The sequence below is a fragment of the Panthera tigris genome, chromosome F2 (genome assembly GCF_018350195.1).
Source record: "Panthera tigris isolate Pti1 chromosome F2, P.tigris_Pti1_mat1.1, whole genome shotgun sequence".
Classification (NCBI taxonomy): Eukaryota; Metazoa; Chordata; class Mammalia; order Carnivora; family Felidae; genus Panthera; species Panthera tigris.
This window is the reverse complement of record NC_056676.1, coordinates 8367511-8390696: the sequence shown is the minus strand read 5'-3', so window position 1 is coordinate 8390696 and position 23186 is coordinate 8367511. Positions and strand designations below refer to the sequence as shown.

The 23186-nt window shown below is 41.8% G+C and overlaps 1 protein-coding gene across 4 annotated transcripts in view; it reads right to left on the bottom strand.

Moving 5' to 3' along the window:
* Positions 1-468: 468 nt before the first annotated feature.
* Positions 469-23186, bottom strand: part of TGS1 (trimethylguanosine synthase 1) — a 43353-nt gene continuing 20635 nt past the window's right edge. For 2 of the 4 annotated variants that reach the window (XM_007092682.3, XM_042973090.1), the window contains 5 exons: positions 20857-21012; positions 19099-19242; positions 15042-15258; positions 14046-14124; positions 469-1829 (listed from right to left, as the gene is read on the bottom strand). In XM_007092682.3, coding sequence (XP_007092744.1) covers positions 1707-1829; positions 14046-14124; positions 15042-15258; positions 19099-19242; positions 20857-21012 — 719 coding nt within the window. In that variant the 3' untranslated portion in view covers positions 469-1706. Of the gene's footprint in view, positions 1830-2999; positions 3132-14045; positions 14125-15041; positions 15259-19098; positions 19243-20856; positions 21013-23186 lie in introns of all 4 variants that reach the window. The other 2 variants (XR_006212921.1, XM_042973089.1) reach the window with 2 other exon arrangements.

The following is a 23186-nucleotide window of genomic DNA, read 5'->3' as shown; positions in this document are numbered from 1 at the left end:
AAAGAGACAGAGCGTGAGCAGGGGAGGGCAGAGAGAGAGGAAGACACAGAATCGGAAGCAGGCTCCAGGCACCGAGTGTGTCTGCACAGAGCCCAACGCGGGGCTCGAACCCATGAACCGTGAGATCATGACCAGAGCCGAAGCCGGATGCTCAACCAACTGAGCCACCCAGGCGCCCCCTAAATACACTTTTTAGATGAATAATTACGCAACACACATTCCTCCTTTCATTGCCATTTTAATAGAAAAAGAATATAAACCCCATTTTACAAAATATACTTATTATTTTTGCAATGGAAATTTAAAACACATTAATTTTATAAAATCAGAGAATGTTAAAAAGCAAATTCTAGACGGAGCAAAGACACAAACACAGTAAAATTCTAGAAAAAAAAAAAAGCTTAGATCAATGTATGTATTTTCTGGGAATGGAAAAATGTCTTTTAAGAAAAATAAACCCAGAAGCAACAAAGAAAAAGACTGATAGGTCTGACTACATAAAAATTAAAAACTCATGTATGGCAAAAACAAAAACAAAATAGCTACAGAACAAGCAAAGGCCAATAACAAACTGGAAAAACATATCTGCAATACCTACTGAAGGCAAAGGGCTCTTTAATTTATGAAGAAGTCATGTATATTAATAAGAAAAAGATAACAATCCCTCCAAAACTGATAAAATATAGGAACAGTAAGTTTAAAAGGGGAAAAACTATTAAGACCAAAATATATGAAAATATGCTCAAATCTCATTCATAATTAAGGAATACATACAAACAATAAGATACTATTTTTCTGACACATAAGATAACAAAAACTAAAATGCTTGATGACGCCTGCAACAGTTGACAGTTGCAAAAAACTGAAAACCGTCCAGGTGTCCATCAACAGGGACCAGTTAAATTAATACAACATGATGGAATATAAGATAGCCATGAAAAGGAATGAGGTAGAGCTCCATGTACGTAAGGATATGGGAAAGGTCTTCAAGATACAATAATGAAATGTACATAGTTTAAAAAAACACACGTTATGTAAACAATGGGGGGAGTACTGAACAGTGCATCAATGAGAGGGAAAAAAGTGTATTAAAGTATACTGCAATTCCTTTTCTGTCTTCCAAAGGAATTATAAAATACTGTTAGCTGTCGTTATCTTTAGATAAATGAATAATGGATAGGGGAAGGGGTAGGAGAGTTCTACTTTTCATTTTCTACCCTTCTGTACTGTTTATGTTTCTACCCTTAAAGGCTTAATATTATTTATCTCAGCAGGGGTCTACTGGGCAGACTACAGCTCATTCACTGTTTTTTTATATCGCTGTATTAGAAGAAACACGGTGATTGTTTCTTATACCCACTTACACACAAAGATGTTAAACCGAAACATGTGCGATTCAAAAATATATATAGACACACACACACACGTATATACACACTGTCTGACATTAGGCACAGGGGAAAGCCTACCTTTTCCATTTCAGATACTGACTATCCTCATGTATACGGCACACAGTTAATATTACCCAAAGGTGTCCAAGTACCTCATTAATAGTCATGAATCTACCGTAAGCTCCTGTGTCATACGGTGATGTAAGATCGTGGGTACAAGATATTAGTGAATGCAGAAAGAAATTCAAGGGTCTCATCTGAATAACATTCTGACCACACACGATCCATTTGTCTGTCCTTATACCACCTTCACAGTTACGATTCAGAGGCTGATCTTCGAATCAGGTCCCCAAAATAAGCAGTGATTGTCTTCAATTTATTATTAAGAAAGTTTTGTTCTATTTCCACTTGCCCTCCAGGCCCGGCTAAGGATGCCACCTAAAAAAAGGAATGGAAAAAAGTCACATATGACAGAAGCATGATTTCAAAATAAATCCTTCATTTAAATGCTTTATCAAATAATAAGACTCCGGCTTTTCAATTAAGTCTTTCAAATAGCAAGGCATCTCAAATGTCCATCGTTACTTTCCAGGCAGGTATTAATGTAATATTTGGTGGCAGAAATACTTGTTTCAAACACATTTGATCATATGGGTAAGACCATGTGCTGTGTTTCTTGGGCAGAACCCAATCTCTCCAATGGCAGAAGCTAACGCCCTCAAGAGGGAGAGAAAATGAACGGACCCTTCCCAAGTATCAGGTTTATTTATTAAATAGAAACTTAAAAAAAGAACTCCCTTCCCTGACAGCTTTCGGTCCTGTTCACCTTACCTTCTTCGACTTGCCCTTTCACACATTCAACGATATTCATCGAGCACCTGCTCCCTAATGCTGGCATACACCAGACGGCAAGATAGAAATGATCCCAAGCTCCTGTCAGAGTTCTGGTCTCTGCTGTATGCTTTTTCCTTCTCTTGTGCTGTTATCCTGACCAGGACCACTTCCTCCACCTGTTGCTCTTGTGTATTTTTTTAAGTGTTTCTTTAATTTTGAGACAAAGCATGAGCAGGGGAGGGGCAGAGAGAGTGGGGGCCAGAGGATCCAAAGTATGCTCTGCACTGAGAGCAGTGAGCCTGATGAGGGGCTCAAACTCACGGTGAGATCGTGACTTGAGCTGAAGGTGTATGCTCCACTGACTGAGCCACCCAGGCGCCCCTCGTGTGTATATTTTTAAGACCCCCTACTTTTTGAGGTCTACGAGGAAACAGTGACCAACCTTTTTATTAGGAAGCTAAAAAAGCATCACCTCCTCTCTACCTCCACAGAGTTAACATCAAAAGGATGGTTCAAACTAGCAATGCTGTCCCCAAAGGTCTACAGATAAAATTTTGGTTCATTCCAACAACTTTTCATTCTCACGTCTATCAACTAGCAAATATATTACCTTCTAAACCCACGATTCCGTTACCAGAATCTTTATCAAGATAGCAGCGAGAACGATCAGGGGGAAGGGTATCGCAAGGGGAAAGTCCTGGGGGTCTGATAACTGAAGGCACTGATATTTGGGGATACCCAAAATATCAAGGGCAGGTTCCAACGAAAGGAGACCTGTAGTTTCCGTAATCCATTCTGTGATCCTAATCGGCAAAGCTGAGTATTTTGCAGGGCTGCAGCTGGTTTCGTTCGGCATGGAGGTTGAGAGAACTAACCTCAGCGGCATTACACGTGCTACACCAGCATCTGGCAGAAGGGAAGATTTTTTGTGCATCACCAATGAGTGTGTATTTTAAAAAAGCATTTCAACTTCCTCTTAGAAAAAAAGTTACAGCTACAGAAATAGGGAAGAAACCACAGGTCATTCTAAAAGAAGCTGTCCCACTAAAAAAGTTAATATCAACATCAATGCCCACCTGCAAAAAAACCAAACCAAACAAAAAAACAAACAGAACCCCCCCCCCCAAAAAAAACAACAACAAAAATACCACACACCAGAGATGGCTGTGTTTTTATCAGTAGGAATAGCTGACAACTCAAGTCAAACACAGTATCTGTCATAATGATAAAAAGCACACGTGTATCCCACTATTCACTAATCAAGAGTACATTAAAGTAAAACTTTAGAAATTAAAAGTAGTCAACTAGTCTTTAAGTGGCAATTATAGGAATAATTGTTTCTTCTATTTTGGTATCTCTATGCCAGTCTGATTTTTCTTTATTCATTTCTTTTTTTTTTTTTTTTAAGTAGGCTCCACACCCAACAGGGGGCTTGAACTTACTTACAACCCTGAGACCAAGAGTCACACGCTCCACCGACTGAGCCAGCCAAGTGCCCCTGTCAGTCTGATTTTTCATAAGGGCAAAATGACAAATTTTGTCTTTAAACAATAAAAGGCATTCTCACTAGTATATCTAAAATATAATTATTTCATGGTAAGTTTTCCAGGAGTTAGACATAATTCAGGTGCAGTATTTCTCCTGTTCCTTTAAACCAGTGATTTGCTCAAGAGGAAGTGACAAATTGGCAAGCTGAAGTTTTCTCGAGGGAGGCGGGGGTTGGGGGTGGTGACTGGGGAGGAGAGGGGAGGACAAGGCAGGGGGAGAGGAGAGGGCAGGTTAAGAGAACTAGAGTTGAGACCACAGCAAAAGTCTACTGGGAGAGGTCTAGCAGAAAACCAAGAGCAAAGTCAGAGGCAGATCTGAATACCAGTTCCACCATCAATTTAGAAGGATCTGAAAAACAGCACTACCTATGTCCCTGAAAAGTGCGTTTTGTGAGCCATAAATAGAATTATATTAAAACAGATCTCTGAGGGGCTCCTGGGTGGTTTAGTCAGTTAGGTGTCTGACTTCGGCTCAGATCATGATCTTGAGGTTCGTGAGTTCGAGCCCCGCATTGGGCTTTCTGCTGTCAGCACAGAGCTCACTTCGGATCCTGTCCCCACCCCCCCACCCTCTCTGCCACTCCCCTGCCCGTGCTCTCTCTCAAAAATAAATAAACTTAAGAAAAACCCAACAAATCCCTGAGAAAGTGGGGTACTTTCTTTTCCCTTTCTCCCCACTTTTTAGAGGGTTGCCTGGACCTGAGTGCTCTGGATAGAAAAAAGAACGGAGATGCGCTCACCGCGTGAGAGTTTTCTCGGGTCTGTTGCAAAATGCTTAATGAATTATTTTATTCAAAAACTATTTACTGAATGCGTGGAGGTTTTTGCTCCAGGTAGTGGAGTGTAGCAAAAACACACACACAGAATCTCAACCTTCATGTAGGCTGGGAGAGGCAGATGACAGACAAAAAAACAAGCGTGCACTTTTCCTGATACTGAGGAAAAGGTGGGTCTATGTCAAAATATGAGAAAACTCGTATCTATTCAGTGTTTAGAAACTTAAAGTGTTACTTTCATATGTTCTAATTAAAACCAATTTCTAACTTTAGTGTTTTTGTACTTTTTCATGTTTTTAAAACCATATATATTTTATTTTTTTTAAACTTCTTTTAAATGTTTATTTAACTATTAGACACACACACACACACACACACACACACACACACACACACACACGCACACACACACAAGCTGGGAAGGGGCAGAGAGAAAGGGAGAGAATTCCAAGCAGGCTCTGCACTGTCACCCCTCAGTTTGATGCAGGGGCTCAAATTCACACACCATGAGATCATGATCTGAGCCAAAAACAAGAGTGAGAGGCTTAACTGACTGAGCCACCCAGGCCCCCAACTATATAAAGGTTAGGATTCTGGAGCTGAAAAGACTATAAAGACTGTGTAGTTCAAACCAGTAATACTTTGTTTCAATCAAACTTAATGCCATTGATTTCCAGTTGTCTTTATTTTTCACTAGCAGGTTTAACTGAAAAAAGGCTATTTGATTCCTTCCTCTTTCTTAAAGTTTAATAAATTGAGAGAGAGAAAAGGAGGAAAGGAGAGAGGCAAGACAGGAACGGGAGAGTAAAGGGCAGGTAGGTAAATAGATAAAGGTTATTACCTCTGGATTACATAGTATGTTTCTGGCATATTACCCAAGGATACTAGACTTACCAAAAGAAATCCCAATTAGTTTGGACTGAACTAGAACTAAGGCTTGTAACCCTCATCAACTAGATGTTAAAATAGTTGTTCCTTGGGGACTGGGAAAGGAGAAACGGGTAAAGATCGTGGTAAAGGTGGTAACTTTAATAAAAACAAAAGATTTAAGAGTCAACTAAACATTCAAAAGTGCATTTCCTTCCTCCCTTCCTCTTTCTTTCTCTTTTTAAGTAAACTATGCCCAATGTGGGGCTTGAACTCACGACCTGGAGAGATCAAGAGTCTCATGCTCTACCGACTGAGTTGGTGAGGCACCCCTGCATTTGTTTTTCAAAAGCAAACTGATTTGAAGTAAATAGGTATGGCAGCTGAACAGACAAAAGAAAATAACCACTAAACTGGATCCTAATGGAAAAATATGTAATCAATACTAAGGGCAGGGACTTTATTATAAGATGCACAAAAATCAGAGCACTGGAAATAAGTCTTTTTATTACACTGCAGAAGTGATTATATCTGCAATATGCAAAAACTTGCTTAGATGCAAATTACATCTGGTGAAAACGAGGAGTATTTTTTATGGGGCCTACAGATTTCCGCCATTTATTTGTTTATTTATTTGTATGTATGTATGTTTATTCATTTTTGAGAGACTGAGAAAGACAAGAGTGTGAGCAGGGGTGGGGCAGAGAGAGAGGGAGACACAGATTCCGAAGCAGGTTCCAGGCTCCGAGCTGTCAGCACAGAGGCCGACGTGGGGCTCGAACCCACGGACCGTGAGATCATGACCTGAGCCCCAGTCGGACGCTTAACCGACTGAGCCACCCAGGCGGCCCCGCGTTTCTGCCAAGTAGCGACAGGAGCAGCAAGCCATCTGAAGTATTACTGGCCGTGACCGGAAACAAGTGCCTTATCTATGGTTCCTTTGCCCTTGTGTTTTGTGACAGCCAATTAATAACTGCACACAAATGAAAGTAAGCTGGATAAAATATTTCTGATGAACAGTTCTCTGGGAGATAAAAGGAAGTATTTTTTATCGGCAGAAAACCAGGCAATACTCACAACTTAAGTTGAGTTCCATTTATCTGCACATGATAAACAGGATGGAGATTTCTATGCTGGAGTGAATGAATCTTAATTTTTTTTGCTAAAAGTTTTTCAGATAACTTAAAGATTACCTCAAGCTCTCACAAGTATCATTTCTTGTTTTTTTTGCAAATACTTACTTGGTGATTAAAATAAATATGATTTTTAAAAGCCACCACTGTCAACAGGAGCACAGTGGCGACAGGTCAAAAAAAACTCTGCTGAGCACCAAAAGCTTTCCTACGTTAGTTTCTCGGAAGAAGGCTACCAAAAATCAGTTCACTGAGCTTCGCTCCTTACCTGTTCTCAGAGCTGGATCCCAGAAACCCGAAGACCGCTCTTAAATCCAGCTAGTTACATACAGCACAACGGCCCAGAGAATCCAGAGGCCCCGGCTGCTTGCACAGGACTTGTCTGTAGCACCGTGTGGTATGCTTCTACTTTTCATCTACATCATTTACTGAAAAAATTTACCCAAAGGAGCAAAAGAAATGTAAGCTTCTGTCCAGGATCCTATCTGCCTTTCCAGATGCACTTATGGGGCCAGGTGCACGGCCCCTCTGGAGAATGAGAATATACGCAGCAGAAGAACGAACAACACTGCCCTTCTGGCCAGCAGCAAACTCCCCAGGGAAAAGCCAGCTACCGAAGCCGGTCGAACGTATCCTTAACCGCACTGTATGTACTAGGCAGTAGGTTTCACTAGGGATAGAAGTGGTCTAGACACCTGGTACCAGTTCCTAGAAGAGATAAGAGGATCCTCGTGGAGACAAAGCTCAGCAGCGAGTGCCTTTCAGTTTGCGGTGAAGTTCCAGCCCTCTTTTTTCTCACTAATCGGGAACGAAACAGAACTGACCCAGCCGAAGTTCTTGACAGCTCCCTTGCTTCTCTCGCGCCAACTTCTGTTCACTGCTTCCAGTCTGAGGGTGGGCTAACTCACTGATAGCAGACGGACCTGTTCCTCTTGGTAGTGAACCCCTTGTCAGTGGGAGACGGCAAGGCCCTGCCACTGTGAGACAGAAGGAGCAGTCAAGTCACCGAACTCCTCCAGTCCGCGCATCGCCAACTTCAGGCTGGGAACCTGACTTGCCTGCTCTGGAGCCTCTGCGATAATCCAACGAAACGCGCAGGGAAAGCCTCGAGCTCTAAGGATGCCAACCAGCAAGAAACGTGTATTCAACAGGGACATAATTAGAAGCTGTTTGTGTGGTATACAAATGCAGGATGAGGGCACTGTTGAGCGCTCGGAGTCTTAGGGGCTGGCTACTTTCAGGTTCAACGGCTTTAGAGGTTACTATTCCTACACGTAGCAGATCCAGTCCAGTTCCTGGTCCTTCTTCTACTCTCTCCTGCTTCTGGTATCTATACCCAGACTACGGGCCCTCCACCTGTCGGGACGACTTCATCATACTGACCACGTGGATTCGGTTTTGGCTATACGACCGTGCTGCCATTATACCAGATTTCTACTACGGAAATTTCTTTTGGAAGAATCTGACACAAATTTCTTACCACAGAAACCGGCAAGGCCCTAATTTTTCATTTCTCATATAAACAGATACTGTAACAGCTCGGAACTAATATCTGCAAAGAAATCGGTGGTAGATTTTCATTGCACTCAGCTAAAAACAAACACTAAAAACGCCAATGAACTGAATTATATTTAAAATATTTAACATTATATTTAAAGTAATCTTTTTCCAAATAACATTACCTCAAGTTTCCATATTCAGCCTCACTGTTCTTCTATGTGGTTTTAGAAATGTCACCTGTAAGTCCTCCTTTCCTGCCTGCCCGCCCACCTGACACAAGCAGCTGCTGGGAGCGTGAGGACTGCTGTTAAGCAGGAGCTCTCCCCTTCCCGGACACCATGTACTGGCTCCCGCGGGAGCCTCAGGCACTCGGCCGCTGGGAAGAAGGGCTCTCCTGATTCAATCTCACAGCTTTTAGGCCTGGGGCTGCAACGTAAACACTCACAGGTTCAGTTTTACCTGTGGTACTAGGTCGGCTCACAAACCTGGTCCTGCTTCCTCGGGAAATAAAACAGCTGGGGACTGGCCTGCTTGTCATCACGGCGTGTGCGGGGGAGGTCACCGAAGGGCAGGGCACGGCTGCCGGCCCGGTGCCCGGACCGACACGAAACACGGCTGCCTCCCAGTTCTTTTTTCAACACAATCCTCGGGGATGCTGCGCAACGCTGCCCTTTCTGTACCGGCACGCACAAACTATCAAGAAGAGTCCTTTAAAGAGAAGGCTAGACATTTCAGGAGACAAAGATAAGGAGGTGCTGTATCCCACCAGCCAGCGGCCGCCCCTCTCAGCACCCCAACGTCTGCCCAGCAGACGGCTTCCTCCACTTGGAGCTGCCGCCCAAAGGGACTTCATACCGACCTTCCGCTCTGCTCAGACACCTCGATCCATGTTGTGTACGTGCGCTTTTTAAAACAGAAGTTTCCCGTATTTGGAATGTCTGGTGGAACCAAAGCTAGTATTGGCTGACCTCTGATTGTCAAAGGAAGATTATCATCCAGTAGATAAATACATACATCCTGGGCCCTCCGAACTGAATCTAATCACTTCCAAAGTCTCAATTGTGACTTCCCTCCAAAGAGCCTGTCGCAAAAAGACTTTCTAAATTATTCAGTTCTTGAGTTGGACAGTGAGAGTGTGCATAACAAGGGAATACGTGCCCTGGAATAACACCCACACAGAAAAGGGGAGTAAGAGACTGAGGTAATAGGGGACCTAGAAAAATGTGTTACTAGACACAGAAAACAACCAGCCTCGTCTCCCATGTGGACAGACTACAGGACAAGCTGTATCTGTGCTGAGTCCATTCTCACTTTAGTTACCCTAAATACAAACACCATGAGTACAAATCTCCCTGCATGGGAAATGAACTGTTCTTAATAGACATTTCTGTGGGAAAAATGCGGCCTGAGTTTCAAACAGCCAACTCATGAACTTGGGGAACCCAGCCCATGTGGAAGTTCAGGTTGCCGTGACATTCTAAATGTTCCTTAGCAAAAAAGTGGACTTCTCTGTAATGCCGCTTTCTCTCATTCTTGCAGAACTGTCTTGTCTCCCATTGTAGAAATACTATATATGGATAGATTTTTTTCATTTTAAAAAGTTGACTCCCTACTGTAATTTGATCCAAATTTAATACCAAACAATATAATAACACTTGAAATCTCATTTCCTTTTTGACTTTTATTATTTTTTAGTGTCGTTACTCCCTCTACAGGTAGAAAATGTGAATGAACTAATTCTGGCAGGTTTCTGAACTAAACCAAAAACACAAGTTAAAGAGAAAAAAATTAACTTCTTCCTTGGGAAAATGTTAACTTAACTAGAAAAACATACTCACTGTAACTTTTGCAATAAATAGTCAGTTTCCTATTGTCACCCAAGTACCCCAAGAAGCCCATCAAATATTTAATAGAAGGATCACATAACCACTTATGAGACTAGCAATATGGAGCGTAATATTTATGTGAGCAAATAAGAATTATGGAATCGACAGGCTCAACTTTACTTGGGAGCACAGGATGCAGATGAGAGTCACGTGAGTAGGAGATACAGTTTAATATGAGATTTGATATAAAAATGCATGAAGCAAGGGGACAGTGCTTTTTCTTGTAACGGTACAGCACACAGTGTTTGGGAGATCTAATATTCAAACACTGTGGCTCATAAACAGATGACAGGTGACAAGATCTAATTTCACCTCCTCTAACCCACAGAGTAAGAGCTCCGGCTCGTTCAGATCATTTACCCTTCTGTTATCCCAGAGAATCTCAACTCTGACAGCATACTACAATCATTTGGGGACTCTTCAACTGGTAGTTTTAAAAAGCTACTTGCTAAAATCATAAAACTCTCAGAAGAAAACACAGGCAAGAGTTTCACGACATTAGATTTGGTAACAATTTCTTGACTATGACACCAAAAGCACCGGCAATACACAGGAAAAAGAGCCAAACTGAACTTCATCAAAATTACAAACTTTGTACAGCAAAGAACACTATCAAGACAGTAAAAAAGGCAACCCACAGGATGGGGAAAAATACGGGCAAAGTATATACTGAGAGGGGATTAATACCCAGAAGATACACACGTGAACAGATGGTCCTCAACATCAAGAGTCATTAGGGAAGTGCAAATCAAAACTCCAATGAGATACCATTTCCTACCCATTAGGGCGGCTATTATCATAACAAAACAACAACCAACAGAAAAAACAAGTGCTGGTGAGAATGTGGAGACATTGAACTCCTGATGAATTGCTGGTAGGAATGTAAACTGGTTCAGCTGCCAGGGAGTAATTGTAGGGTGGGTCTTCAAAAAACTAAACAGAATTACTCCGGCAAGTTTGCTTCTGGGTATATACCCGAAAGAACTCAAAGCAGGAAAAGATACAGGGCACCCACAGCAGCATTATTCACATCGGCCAAAAGGTGAAAGTAGCTCAAAATGTCCACTGATGAATGGACAAACGGTATGTGGTATGTCCACACAATGGAATACCGTTCGGCCTTAAGAAGGAAGGAAGTTCTGGCACATGCTGAAACGTGGATGACTTCAGGACATTATACTCCGTGAAACAGGCTAGATACCAAAGGACAAATACCGTATGACTCCACTTATTTGGGGTACCTAGAGCAGTCAAATTCACGGACACAGAGAGGAGAATGGTGGTTGCCAGGGGCAGGCGGTGAGTCAGTGTTTCACAGTACACAGTTGCAGTTTGGGAAGATGTAAAAGTTCTGAGGCGGACGGCGGGATGGTTGCACGACAGTGCGAATGTGTCTGACGTTTACAGATGGTTTATGGTAAGTTTTGTTGTGTGCATCTTACCACAATAAAAAACAAAAGCCACTCAGGCGACTCCAATTAGCAGCCGGAGCTGAGAGCCAGTGTTGCAAAGACCAAGGAAATACGTCATGATCGCGAGAGTGTGCCCAACTGACACAAGAGTATGTCTGTTCAGAGTGTATGTTTCTGATGAGAGGACGAGAAAAACAGGTGATCGGGGAGGTGTGTTTATACATTAAGTTCTATCATTTCACAAATACAGGAGCTTCTATTCTGTCCTCTAGGGAAAACATATCCTCTCTCCACACTGGTCCTCTTCAAGGTGTTAGGAGCATGTACCTTCTCCTCACAACAACTTTGCGATAAGTCACAGACACAGGACGTTATCGAAGGTTTATGGGCTGGAGGTACCGCGTTAAACGCGGAACCCCCAGACTCGTCTACGCCTCGGAACCGTCGCCGGACAGCTGGTGAGCGGCAGGGCCGAGACTAAACCCGGTCCGTTTGATTTGCTCTCTCTCTCTCTGAGCCCATTAACTGAACGCTACCCACACATTCCCACTGCTGTGTCTTTGGCGCTCTGGCCACCTTCTGCTCAACTCCTACCATCGAAGCTTCTTGGACTCCGAAGTCCAGTTTACGTCCTACATCATCGGAGCGTTTCCTGAAGTCCTCCAACCAGAGAGCCAGCGCGTTCAATCTCCACCTTTCTCGTGAGAAGGTTGCACTGTCGTTATTTACGTCCCGCGACGAAAGCCCTGGGACGGTGCCGGGCTAGGAGGCCTGTTGGCTACCGCAAGCCAGCATTGGATGAAGACACTACAAAGGGAGGCCGTCAAACGAACGAGACCTCCGGAGACCCGGGATGGTCTGAACGTGCGTGCGCAGGACGGAGGGCAGCGCCTCTGGCCTGAGGCGGGCGGGAGGCACGGGCCTGTGGGAAGCCGGCACAGGAAGAAGGAGAACAAGAACTCGCAAGTTCCGCTCCGGCTGCTCCCTCGGCCAATTGCCTCGTATTGGGTATACGCTGCCTCACTTCCAGAAACCGGGAACTCTGGTCAACGTTCAGTCGTTAGGGCAGACTGAAAAGAAATCCCGCGTGACGAGCTGAGAGGAACAGGTGGCCACGAGTCCCCGACAGCCACCGTCTCACTCCTCCCTCTCCACACCCGCGAGCTGATGAATGACACTCGGGGATGAAAGAGCCCGTGAATCCGCTTCGGCCCAGCTCCTCCCCAAGAGCGAGGAGCTGCGTCCTGACGTGGTGTTTGGTGACAATGAATTGCGGTCTCGTGGTTCCCGGGCTGGCAACCCCATAGCTCACCTGACACTCTCGTCCCCTGAGGTTATCACCGGGGCTAACGTAGCGGTGAGCAGCGCTTGGCTGCCCGGGCTCCACCTCAGAATGACCTGGCAGCTTTACGAACCTGGTTAGATCAGTTTCTGAGGTGGGGCTTAGATAGCCACAGTTTTTCTAAGGGTCCCCAGTGACCCTAGGGTACAGCCAGAGTCGACGCTAGTTTCTAGCCTGGCCTGTCTCCTCCACGTTACTTGAGAACAGTCAATGCACGCTAAGACATTTGAGGACCGCCAGTATTTCATGGAAGAGAAACAAAACGGATTCTAAATTATATGAAATGCAGAAAGGACAGACCAGATTAAGAATTTAAACTTATAATGACAGTAAGAGATATTATTACAGTATGAAAGAAAACAAAAACAGTACAGAAATTTTAAGTATAAAGAACACGATACTTGAACTAAAAAAACACAAGGAATACACTCTCAGGAATGAACTAGTTGGAAGCCCAGATCTCCCAGAAGAAAAAGGAAGAGAAAAAGCGCCAGAAAAGAGAATTATAAAACACTAACACACGCGTAAGTGATGTCCCAGGAAAAAAAACCAAGGTGGTGTGAAATTTAATTGAATAGGTAATGGGAGATAATTTCTCCAGAATCAGATGATAAGGCTGAGCATGACAGGGTCAGCTCTCAGAGTATCAAATAGGAGAGAAAGGAAAACTCCAGACCTAGTTATACCAGTAAAATCAAAACATGAAAGACAAAAGATTTTCAACAGAACGCTCACCACACAGTAAATACGTAGTAAGTGTTTATAAAAAGCAAATCAACAAAAACATGAAATAAAGCCACCATCAAATCCTCACAAGGCAGCTGTACCAAATCCAATTCTACCAGAGAAAAAAATAACATTACTAAAATAAGTGTTTATGGTAAGAATGGAATGAGGACATTTAACTGTTAGTCTAGCTTCCCACACTCCAAGACTATGGTTAAAACTGCTTCTGGCCAAATTAAGGTTTCATCTGTCTATGTATTTCTATGTAGGGTCCTCTTCTGAGGAATACCTAAAAACTCGATTCTCAAGGTAGGCTTCAGTAAAGACAGATCTTGCCTAGTCTCGGTATGCACATTTGAAACACAACACACCCGGTCATCCTTCCAGAACATATTAAAAGCCCCGAGTATTCTATTTATGTATAGGTACGCCAGGAGCTGTGGAGACGAAGCGCATTAAACAGGCAAGGATTTAACTACCAAACACCTCCAGTTTTCTACTATTAGCAAAAAAGCCAGAGACTTCTCATAAATATGTTCTCAAAGAAATGCCTTGTATCTTTTTTTCTGCCCGTTTTTCCTAATAGTTATGCCACAGGCTCAGGGAAGTTCTGCAGTAGTGGCTTACTTACCTGGTCAATATCAGCATTTCTTGGAAGGAAATAAACAATATTATTAGTGATCTTCTGGGAACGCCTGAAAATTTCAAAGGTGGACAGCAGTTAAGGAATGGTAACAAAAAGAGCAGTTCATTTCTGAGCAGAGATATGTTCTTGCATCATATCCCAAATATATTTTGATAGGTAACAATAAGACACACATTTAGATCCTCTAATGGAACCTAAAAGAGAATTAAGTAGGAGATTTTATAATTCAGATGGGTCAAAGATTAGCAGTTAAAACTGTTCATTCGATTATCCTTGTGGAAGGTAGCCAGGAGTCAGAAATACACTGTCTTTCTACCATTTCCTAATTACTGTGAGAGTAGAAAGAAGAGGAAAGCACAATACCATCTCTTTCCAGTAAAGAATAAAAGACAAGTAAATCTGGTCATTGTGGTTTACATCCTAAATTTTAATTAGCAGTTTAGAAACACGCTTCCTGTTAGAGTCAAAGAGGTGATTCCTCTGGGGAGGAGAGATAAAGAAAGGGACAAACAATAAATGTTACCATGAAAGAAAAATTTGCTTCGGTGTCTTGGAAAAGTGAGAGGAAACACTGGAAGAGACAAAGAGAATCAGCTCAAGCCAGTGTAAGTTGAAGAAAAGTTAAAGGATGGTCACCCAGACTCGTAAGGACAGGTCTTGAGGAATCTCCCAATGTCCAGGACCATAATTTCAAGCAATTAATACTTCCTACTTCTTGTTTTATCATGATATAATTGGACAGTAACCAAAGGAAATATAACTTCACATTTGCCATTACTCTTGGCAATCAACCAGCACTTAATGTTTACATACTGGCTTTTTATGCAAAATAAACCGGAACCTATCAGGTGCTACTAGTGAGTATCCCCCGCCTTCACTAACCTCTCTCTCCCTGAAACACACACACACACACTCATTCATATGCACGCCCTTCTCTCTACAACCACTGCTTGAGTAAACTGCCAGCCTTGCAAAGGATATCCATCTGGAGACATCATGGTCCTAATGTCAAAGGTCTCTGCAGTAGCGTAGTCTGGTCCTCCCCAAGGGGGGCTAAGAAACACAACATCAGCCTTTAAGTGAGAAGCCAGCAGGAGGAAATCTCCACAGATGAACTCTATCTTGTCTGCTATTCCATAGACTTCTGCATTATTGCGAGCAAGATCAATCTTAACAGGATCAATATCAATGGCAATCACTGAAAGTGGGAAAAGAAGAGATGAGTTAAATGACACCGACTGTTACATAGAACAGTTCATCTTCTGAGCAGTCTCCTTTCTTCTCTTTACAAGAACTTTTTTTAAAGACTAAGGGAGTTTTTGGTTCATATACCGGGGATAAAAACTTAATTAAAAAATTTAACCTAAAGTAGAAAGATGCACTTGTGTAGTACCAAGAAAATGAGACTAAGTGGCCTGGCTTTCAAAGCTGTGTCACTCAGCCAGCTTTTCCAAAGCAAGTAGTGACAGTAGTCACACAGTATCTACTGAGAGGTAACGTGTTCAGCACTGTGACCTGAACGGCCTGAGCAGCAAACACTTGGAAAGGTCGCTGACTGCATGTCAAGCCTGTAACCACACTAGGATTTCAGAAAAGACCCATTTCCTAAAATGAGACACAGCCTCCAAAGACAAATTTGACAACTTCTACAGAAGAGCAAATTGAAACACATTTGACAAACCTATAGAGCCAACTTATGAACAAGAAATGTAAAAACATCTGCTGATAATGTTTAATGAGATATCTTAGGGAGGAGGGAACTGACAACATTATGTTTTCACCGAGAGGGCTTTCATTTAATTTACTGCAATTTCATAATTAGCAATGCAAACATAAGTTGATTTGAGCTCACTCATGATGTCTTACAGCAAATAACTCAAGTGCACCTGTACGTGCACCAGTGTGCTTATGGCAATATTTTATATTTGCAAGGTCTAAGTGGAACCCTAATGCATACACCATGGTTGTCATGGAAACACAGTTGTTTTCTACAGAATGCTGGTTTCAAAATTTGTTAACACTTTTGAGAAATAATGCACTAAATAATCACTTGAACAATGTATACGAGCTCCAATTACATGTTGAAAATTATGCATTTACAATGCTATTTTTCTGTTCCAAATAAGCTAACGTTCATAACAAAAAAGATGAAAATGTCCTTTTTAGCTGTTCAATCTGCTCCACTTGTAGTATAGAGACAGATGGAAAGATATGCCGACAACATCAAAAACTCAATGGGGAAAAATGATTTTCAACATCAAATATACTCAGTCAATTCTCACGTTTTCATCTACATTCTCCTAGAGGCGGTTTTATTTTTAGGCCTAACAGAATGTAAGCACTCAATCTATTATGTACATGAAATGCCGACAAACGTTGGATGACATTATACAGAACTGCACTGTCCAATAATGGTAGCCACCAGCCATATGTGGCTATTACCTTTAAATTGATTAAAATGAAATAAAGAATTCAGATCCTCAGTCACCCTGCCACATTTTAAATGCTCAATAGCCACATGTGGCTAGTGGCTATCACACCTAGACAATGCAGATACAGAACGTTGCCATCATCACAGAAAATTCTATTGAATAGCAAGGATACTGAAGTAGATAGAGAGGGAAAAAATCTTTAACAGCAAAATGCAAAACCTTGTGGATTCTCTAACACTCAGGTGAGTAGATGCATAGACCACAACCATCTGGGTGGAAGGAAGCAATGGCACAAAGGGATCATGTCAATCATACACAACGCTATTTTCTCATATGTGTATGGGCACGTACACGTATGTGTGTGGATTCATATATATTCAGCTGAAGAATGATTATGTGCATATGTGTATATATTTATCAACACACATAGAGATATGTAAGCACACAATCGATTATACTTCAAATGTTTTGAATCCCCTAGCACGGAGCAGTACCTATAACTAACATTAGAGCATCTGCGAGCTGTTGCTGCTTATTTGGGAAACAGGTCACAGGACACCATTACGCTGAACAGGCTTGAGGGGTCCTAGGCTTTCCATTCCAGATGCTGCAAAGACAGAAGCCAGGTCATGACAGTACCAGAGAGGCATGGTATTCGCTCTCTGCTTCCCTTTCCTCCCAGAAGCTGGCTACCTGTAAGCGTGAGTGATTAAAAGACCCTAAGGCGCCTTGATGAAAGCTGAATCTGGGAGAACATGCCAGAAATAGACTTCCTTTAGCGTGGGACCCACATTAGACATTTTCCTTTACCAAATGTGTACTAAGCTGCAGAAAGCCTTGGCTATGGACCTATATTCAAAGAAATACAAATCTTCAATATGGACAGTTTCCATAGTATTTGAAAAAATATCCAGATCTATTTGCTGCTTTATCGGAGAGCGGATATTTTATTTTTTTAAACGTTTATTTATTTTTGAGAGAGAGAGAGAGAGAGAGAGAGAGAGAGACAGAGCATGAACGGGGGAGGGGCAGAGAGAGAGGGACACACAGAATCGGAAGCAGGCTCCAGGCTCTGAGCCATCAGCCCAGAGCCCAACGCGGGGCTCAAACTCATGGACTGTGAGATCATGACCTGAACTGAAGTCAGATGCTTAACCGACTGAGCCACCCTGGCGCCCAGGAGGGCAGATATTTTAATTGTCATGTTATGATGCAATGTCAAAATGAAGACCAAGTTGACAACTTGAGACCAAGTTGACAATGATTTTGAAAAATCATTTTCATGCAATATACACTGATTTGAGCTCACAGGAAGGGTTTATCTGGCAAGTGCAGAGAAGAAATTGCAGAGTAAATAATGAATTCAAGGAAAACAAGAAAATAATTCCTATTCCAGTAACTCTGAAAACAACTTTCATTCAGGCTATTGGGAGACCATATAAGGTGGGCAATGCCCTGCCCTGGAGCATGATTAAATAAGGGTCACAGTTCATCAGCATGGGTCTTAAAATCAATGTTAAGTTTTCCTTCATGATTTTTAGCTTCCATATTAGGCTTCCAGAATCATGCTTTCCTAGTCAACATTAAGAACTTCATATAAATTAATGAGACTTAACCTTAATTCACTGAAATGGAAACTACATGTATCGTAGAAAGATGTCGGGGAAAAAAAAGCATCTTCAGAGTATGACTCAACAATTGATGTCTTTGATACTACGCTTTCCAAAGAATTTAGAAAGAACAGGGATATCAGGAAAAAAACCTTGGCTTCATGACTCAGCTATGCCAATTTGGGCAGATTGTTCAATTTTATAAAGCTTTCTTTTCCCTGGGAAACAGCACATGTACTACCTACTTGACAAAGTTCTTGGCAGGTATACAGTAATAGAGGTTTTCTTTTCCGGGATTCCAAAGTCAAACATGAGGAGGACCTAACACTTGAAAGATTTTTAGAGTCTTATGATGTTAAAGCTGAAAGGTACTACAGACGTTATCTCAATTTAAGGTCTCCTTTAAACTGAGGTTAAATGATGTCCAAAGCCACAGAGGAGGAAAAGCAGGTACTCCCTGTCCACTCTTCTTCTAAAGAATGCCTTCCCATTTCAGAATTGTTGGTTTTCTATAATGTTATTAATCTTGGCTTCACCAAGCTGTGTCTGTGTAATCCTGGGCAAATTATGTCATCTCTTTATTTTTCTGTTTATCTGTGAAACACAGATAGTAAAAGATACACCTCACAAGACTGCTGACTAATAAATGTATACATATTAAGCACTTATACTAGTACGTGATACAGGGTGTATGGCTTGATATATGCTGTTATTATTATTATTATGTATTTTTAAAAAATGTTCATTTACTTATTCTGTGCTGTTAGCACAGAGCCCAATGCGGGGCTCGATTTCATTGTGAGATCCTGACCTGAGCCGAACTAAAGAGTCACATGCTTAACTGACTGAGCCACCCAGGCGCCCTGCTATTATGATTTTGGATATTTGGGGTTATGTTACTAATTATATACAACATAGATAGGCTAAAGCAAAATGAAACTTTTTAACTCAAACAAATGGAAAATAAATCGCTTTCTTCCATTGCCGGCTAATTACCTCTCTTTCCTGTTAAGGCAAACTGAATGGTATTTCCTCCGACTCCACAAAATGCATCTACTACAATGTCACACTTGAAGGACTGGCTGACCCGGCCAGCAATGTGTTCAGCAATCTTCTCAGGGGTCACTGAAAACCAGCCCTCTGCAGAGGAAGAGCATCCCGATGAAGATGGTTCAATTTCAAGAAGCCAACCCGAGCACAAACATCACAGCAAACATTACTATATATGCTATACCCGAACAAGATCTAGTTTCTCTTTTCAAGAACTTATAAATTGCTTCGTTTTTTTTACAGAAAGTTCAGTAGAGCTTGTTATAAAAAGCAGTACTATTCCCATTCCCGATTTGCACAGAAGCAACCGTCTCAATTCTTGCCTGCTGCTTTTGTAATATACTTCTAATAACTGAATGCAACTTTCGTTTTTCTGTTTGAAGTATTAATGACTATTAAGGAAAATGGAGAGTTGGCTCTATTCAACTGGCCAACTCCCCAAACCCCACTGAGTTTCCGGATTACTTTATTTCTAACGGGGAGCTATTGAGCCAGATTTGTACTCGACACTTTGGAAAAATGTGTACATTTCAAAAGGGTCAGGAAAAGCAAGAAGCTGACAGCAAAAGGATGCAAAGCTGTAGGAATAGACCCCTCTTCATTTTCAGAAACGGGGTCCTATGCCCACTCCAGAAGAAAGAGGATACTGACTTCCTTTCCCAACAGAAAAAATTAACATTTTTTTTCAGAAATTTATTTCTCTGGAGCAAAATCATGCACCAATTTTCCTGTTCTCTTTCCTTACCAAAACTTTAAATGGCTCCTCATTGTTGGAAGAATACAAATAAAAATTCCTTTCATAAATTAGAAAGCTTTTTTATCCAGCCTTATTTCTCCAAACTCCTATGTACTTTCTTCGATACACAACAAACACAACATTTTGTAAATTATTAGAAGAGGTTCACAGAACCCAAAATTCTAACCACAGATCAAGTCTCCTGATTTTGACAGTCAATAAAGACCAATGTTTAGGGAGCCCCGATATGAAAATAAGCATCAATTTTCAGAAATGAGTGAAGGAAGGTGTTCCAGACATAGCAGGAACACTCACAGAAGAACTCCGCTTCCAGAGTTAATTCATTAAATTACACCTTCTGCACTAGGTATTTCTTCATCAGATGTTCTGCTTAATAGTCCATTGACTCTTTTTGCTATCCATCCTAAAATGCCACAAATCCAGATTAAACCTGAATGTGAAGTTTTAAAAATACACATATACTCAAACTAAGCGACACTGTAGAAAATAACTGGCCGCTTTTCTTTGGAAAATGTCCGAGTCAAGAAAGACAAAAAAGGCTGAGGGACTATTCCAGATGAAAGGAAAAGAAAACAACATGAAAACTAAATGCAAGACGTGGTCCTCAACCGGAAGAAAAAACGCCATAAAGGACATGATTAGGGTAACAGATGAAACTGCAGTCTGGACTGCAGAACAGAATGTTGCAGCAAGGTTAAATTTGTAATTTCATCACCATCACATAAAGTATCTTTGTTCTTAGAAAACACACATACAAGTATTAAGGGGTAGGAGCGACTGGATCAGAAACACACACACACAGAATGATAAAGCAAACGTGGCAAAATGTTACCAAGCAGTCAGATACGGGTAAAGGGCATTATGAAATTTTTACTATTCCTGCCATGTTTCTGTAACTTTGAAATTATTTCAAAATAGTGTCAAAACAAACCCCACATATACTTTACCTCTGTCCAATTTAATCCCATCATCAAAACGGGAGAAGAGCCTGTATCTCTGGGCCCAGTACTTTGCCAGCTCAGGAACAGCAGCTATCTCGGGAGGCAGGCCAATTACCTTTTTGTTCCTGTTTTTCTTTGTCTTCTTCTTCTTTTTACTTTCAGCTAAAATAAAAGAATATAAAAAATACAGATGCTCACTATGAAAAAAAGGAAATCGTAGATGAATTTCTCTAAAAGTATAGCCACATTCAGTATTTACAATTTGGGAATGCACTCGAGAACATGCGTGCAACGGCACCCCTGGAGAAGCAGGAGGGCCTGATGCACATAGCACTGACTTTACATGACAGCTTCTATTTTGCTGTTTATAACCTGCCTGGGCTTGGTAAAGAAACCCAGGCTCACTAAGATCCAACTTTTAATTCCTCAAAAGGAATGAATGAATAGTATTTTATCTACTTACTTCTCAAGATTGTTAGGGGATGCGTACAGATACTACATAGGTATAAAAGTTATTACTTCTGTTAGATAAGGTACTACTTTAGTCGGTCAATTATAGAAATCCAAACATTGTTCTTCCCTTCTTTAAAATAAAACCTCCCAAGGACTGACTGAGTCCTAACTTGGTCAATCCTCTGAACACAGACATGACCTGAAGATCCTATGGCCTAAAGGAAATTAAAATAGGTCATGGCTTTAATGTTAACAGAAAAGGATCTCATTCATTCAAAGATGGACTTTTTCTTTTTCTTCTTTTTTTTAAAATGTTTTATTTATTTTTGAGAGAGCAAGAGACAGAGTGTGAGCAGGGGAGGAGAGGGAGACGCAGAATCTTAAGCAGGCTCCAGGCTCTGAGCTGTCAGCACAGAACACGATTGTGAGATCATGACCTGAGCCAAAGTGAGATGCTTAACTGACCGGGCCACCCAGGCGCCCGGCGACGGACTTTTGTCTTAAACAATTTTTATTAATTTGGTTATCTTGTCTCAGTTCTGAGATCAGAAATAGCAACTTAGAAAGAGCATTATCACAGCTAGACATAATGAGAAGAATTGATGATGACAAATAAAACTACTGCTTCAATGATTCTCAAGGATAGAACTATGTCTTAATACGTCATCTGGTCATTGCAAACAGCACAAGGTGTCATCAACACTAACATTTGAATGAACAATTCCTTATTGTGCAAGATCATCCTATACACGACAGAAGGTTAACCCCAAGTACTAAATGCCCCTACCCCCAGGTCATTCTAACAGCCAACACCTTCCAAATGCCCCTGAGGTGGGTGGTAGGGGCCCAGGTGAGAACTACCAGCACTGTGACATGAGGTAATTAGGGAAGGAGGGAAGCGGTAGGGGGGAAATGGGACTGGGGAACCAGACAACCTGGTACTGAGTCCTAGCTATGCCACCTACTAGCTGTGTGATCTCAGGCAAATTCTTAGTTTCTCTGAGCTTTACTTTCTGTATTTATAGAATAGGGATAATTCCATCTACCTCACTGGGCTATTTTATAGATTAAATGAAAATAAGGCACATGAAATCTGCAAGTACCATATGAACATCAGTTGTACGTGACAATAAAAAAAATTTAAACTACTTTAGTATGCTTTTTAGAAAGGCAAAGGAGTATGTGATACAAAGAATACAGCTCTCTACACACATACACACACACACACAAATCAAGATTCAAATGAGGTATTTTCCTCAATATTAAAAAAAAAATTTATTTTAATCCTTATTTAGTTTTGAGAGAGAGAGAGAGAGAGAGAAAGAGCGTGAGCAGGGGAGGGGCAGAGGGAGAGGGAGACACAGAATCTGAAGCAGGCTCCCGGCTCTGAGCTGTCAGCATGGAGCCCGATGCTGGGCTCGAACTCACGAACCGCGAGATCACGAACTGAGCCGAAGTTGGACGCTTAACCGACTGAGCCAGCCAGGCGCCCCAAAATAAAAAGAATTATTAAAAGGAACACCAGAGCAATACCAAATTTCAAGAGGGATAAAAGGGACTGCCAGTCACTTTTAGCCCAGGGAGCAGAGGGTAGTGGCAGAGACCAATCTTGGTGGAACAGAGACACTCAGTTTTCCCACATGCGCGCCCTTGTATCTCATGACGCTTGCTCAGCCAAGAGTGTAGTCTTCTGGTGCCAAACCATAGCCACTAGCACATTTACACTTACTGTGCACCCTCTCTACTTGAAAATGAGTGGCGGTGAGAGGCGCCTGGGTGGCTCAGTTAGTTGTCTGACTCTTGATTTCGGCTCAGGTCGTGATCCTAGGGTTGTGGGATCGAGCCCCACATTCTCTCTCTGCCCCTCCCCGTGTGTGCACACG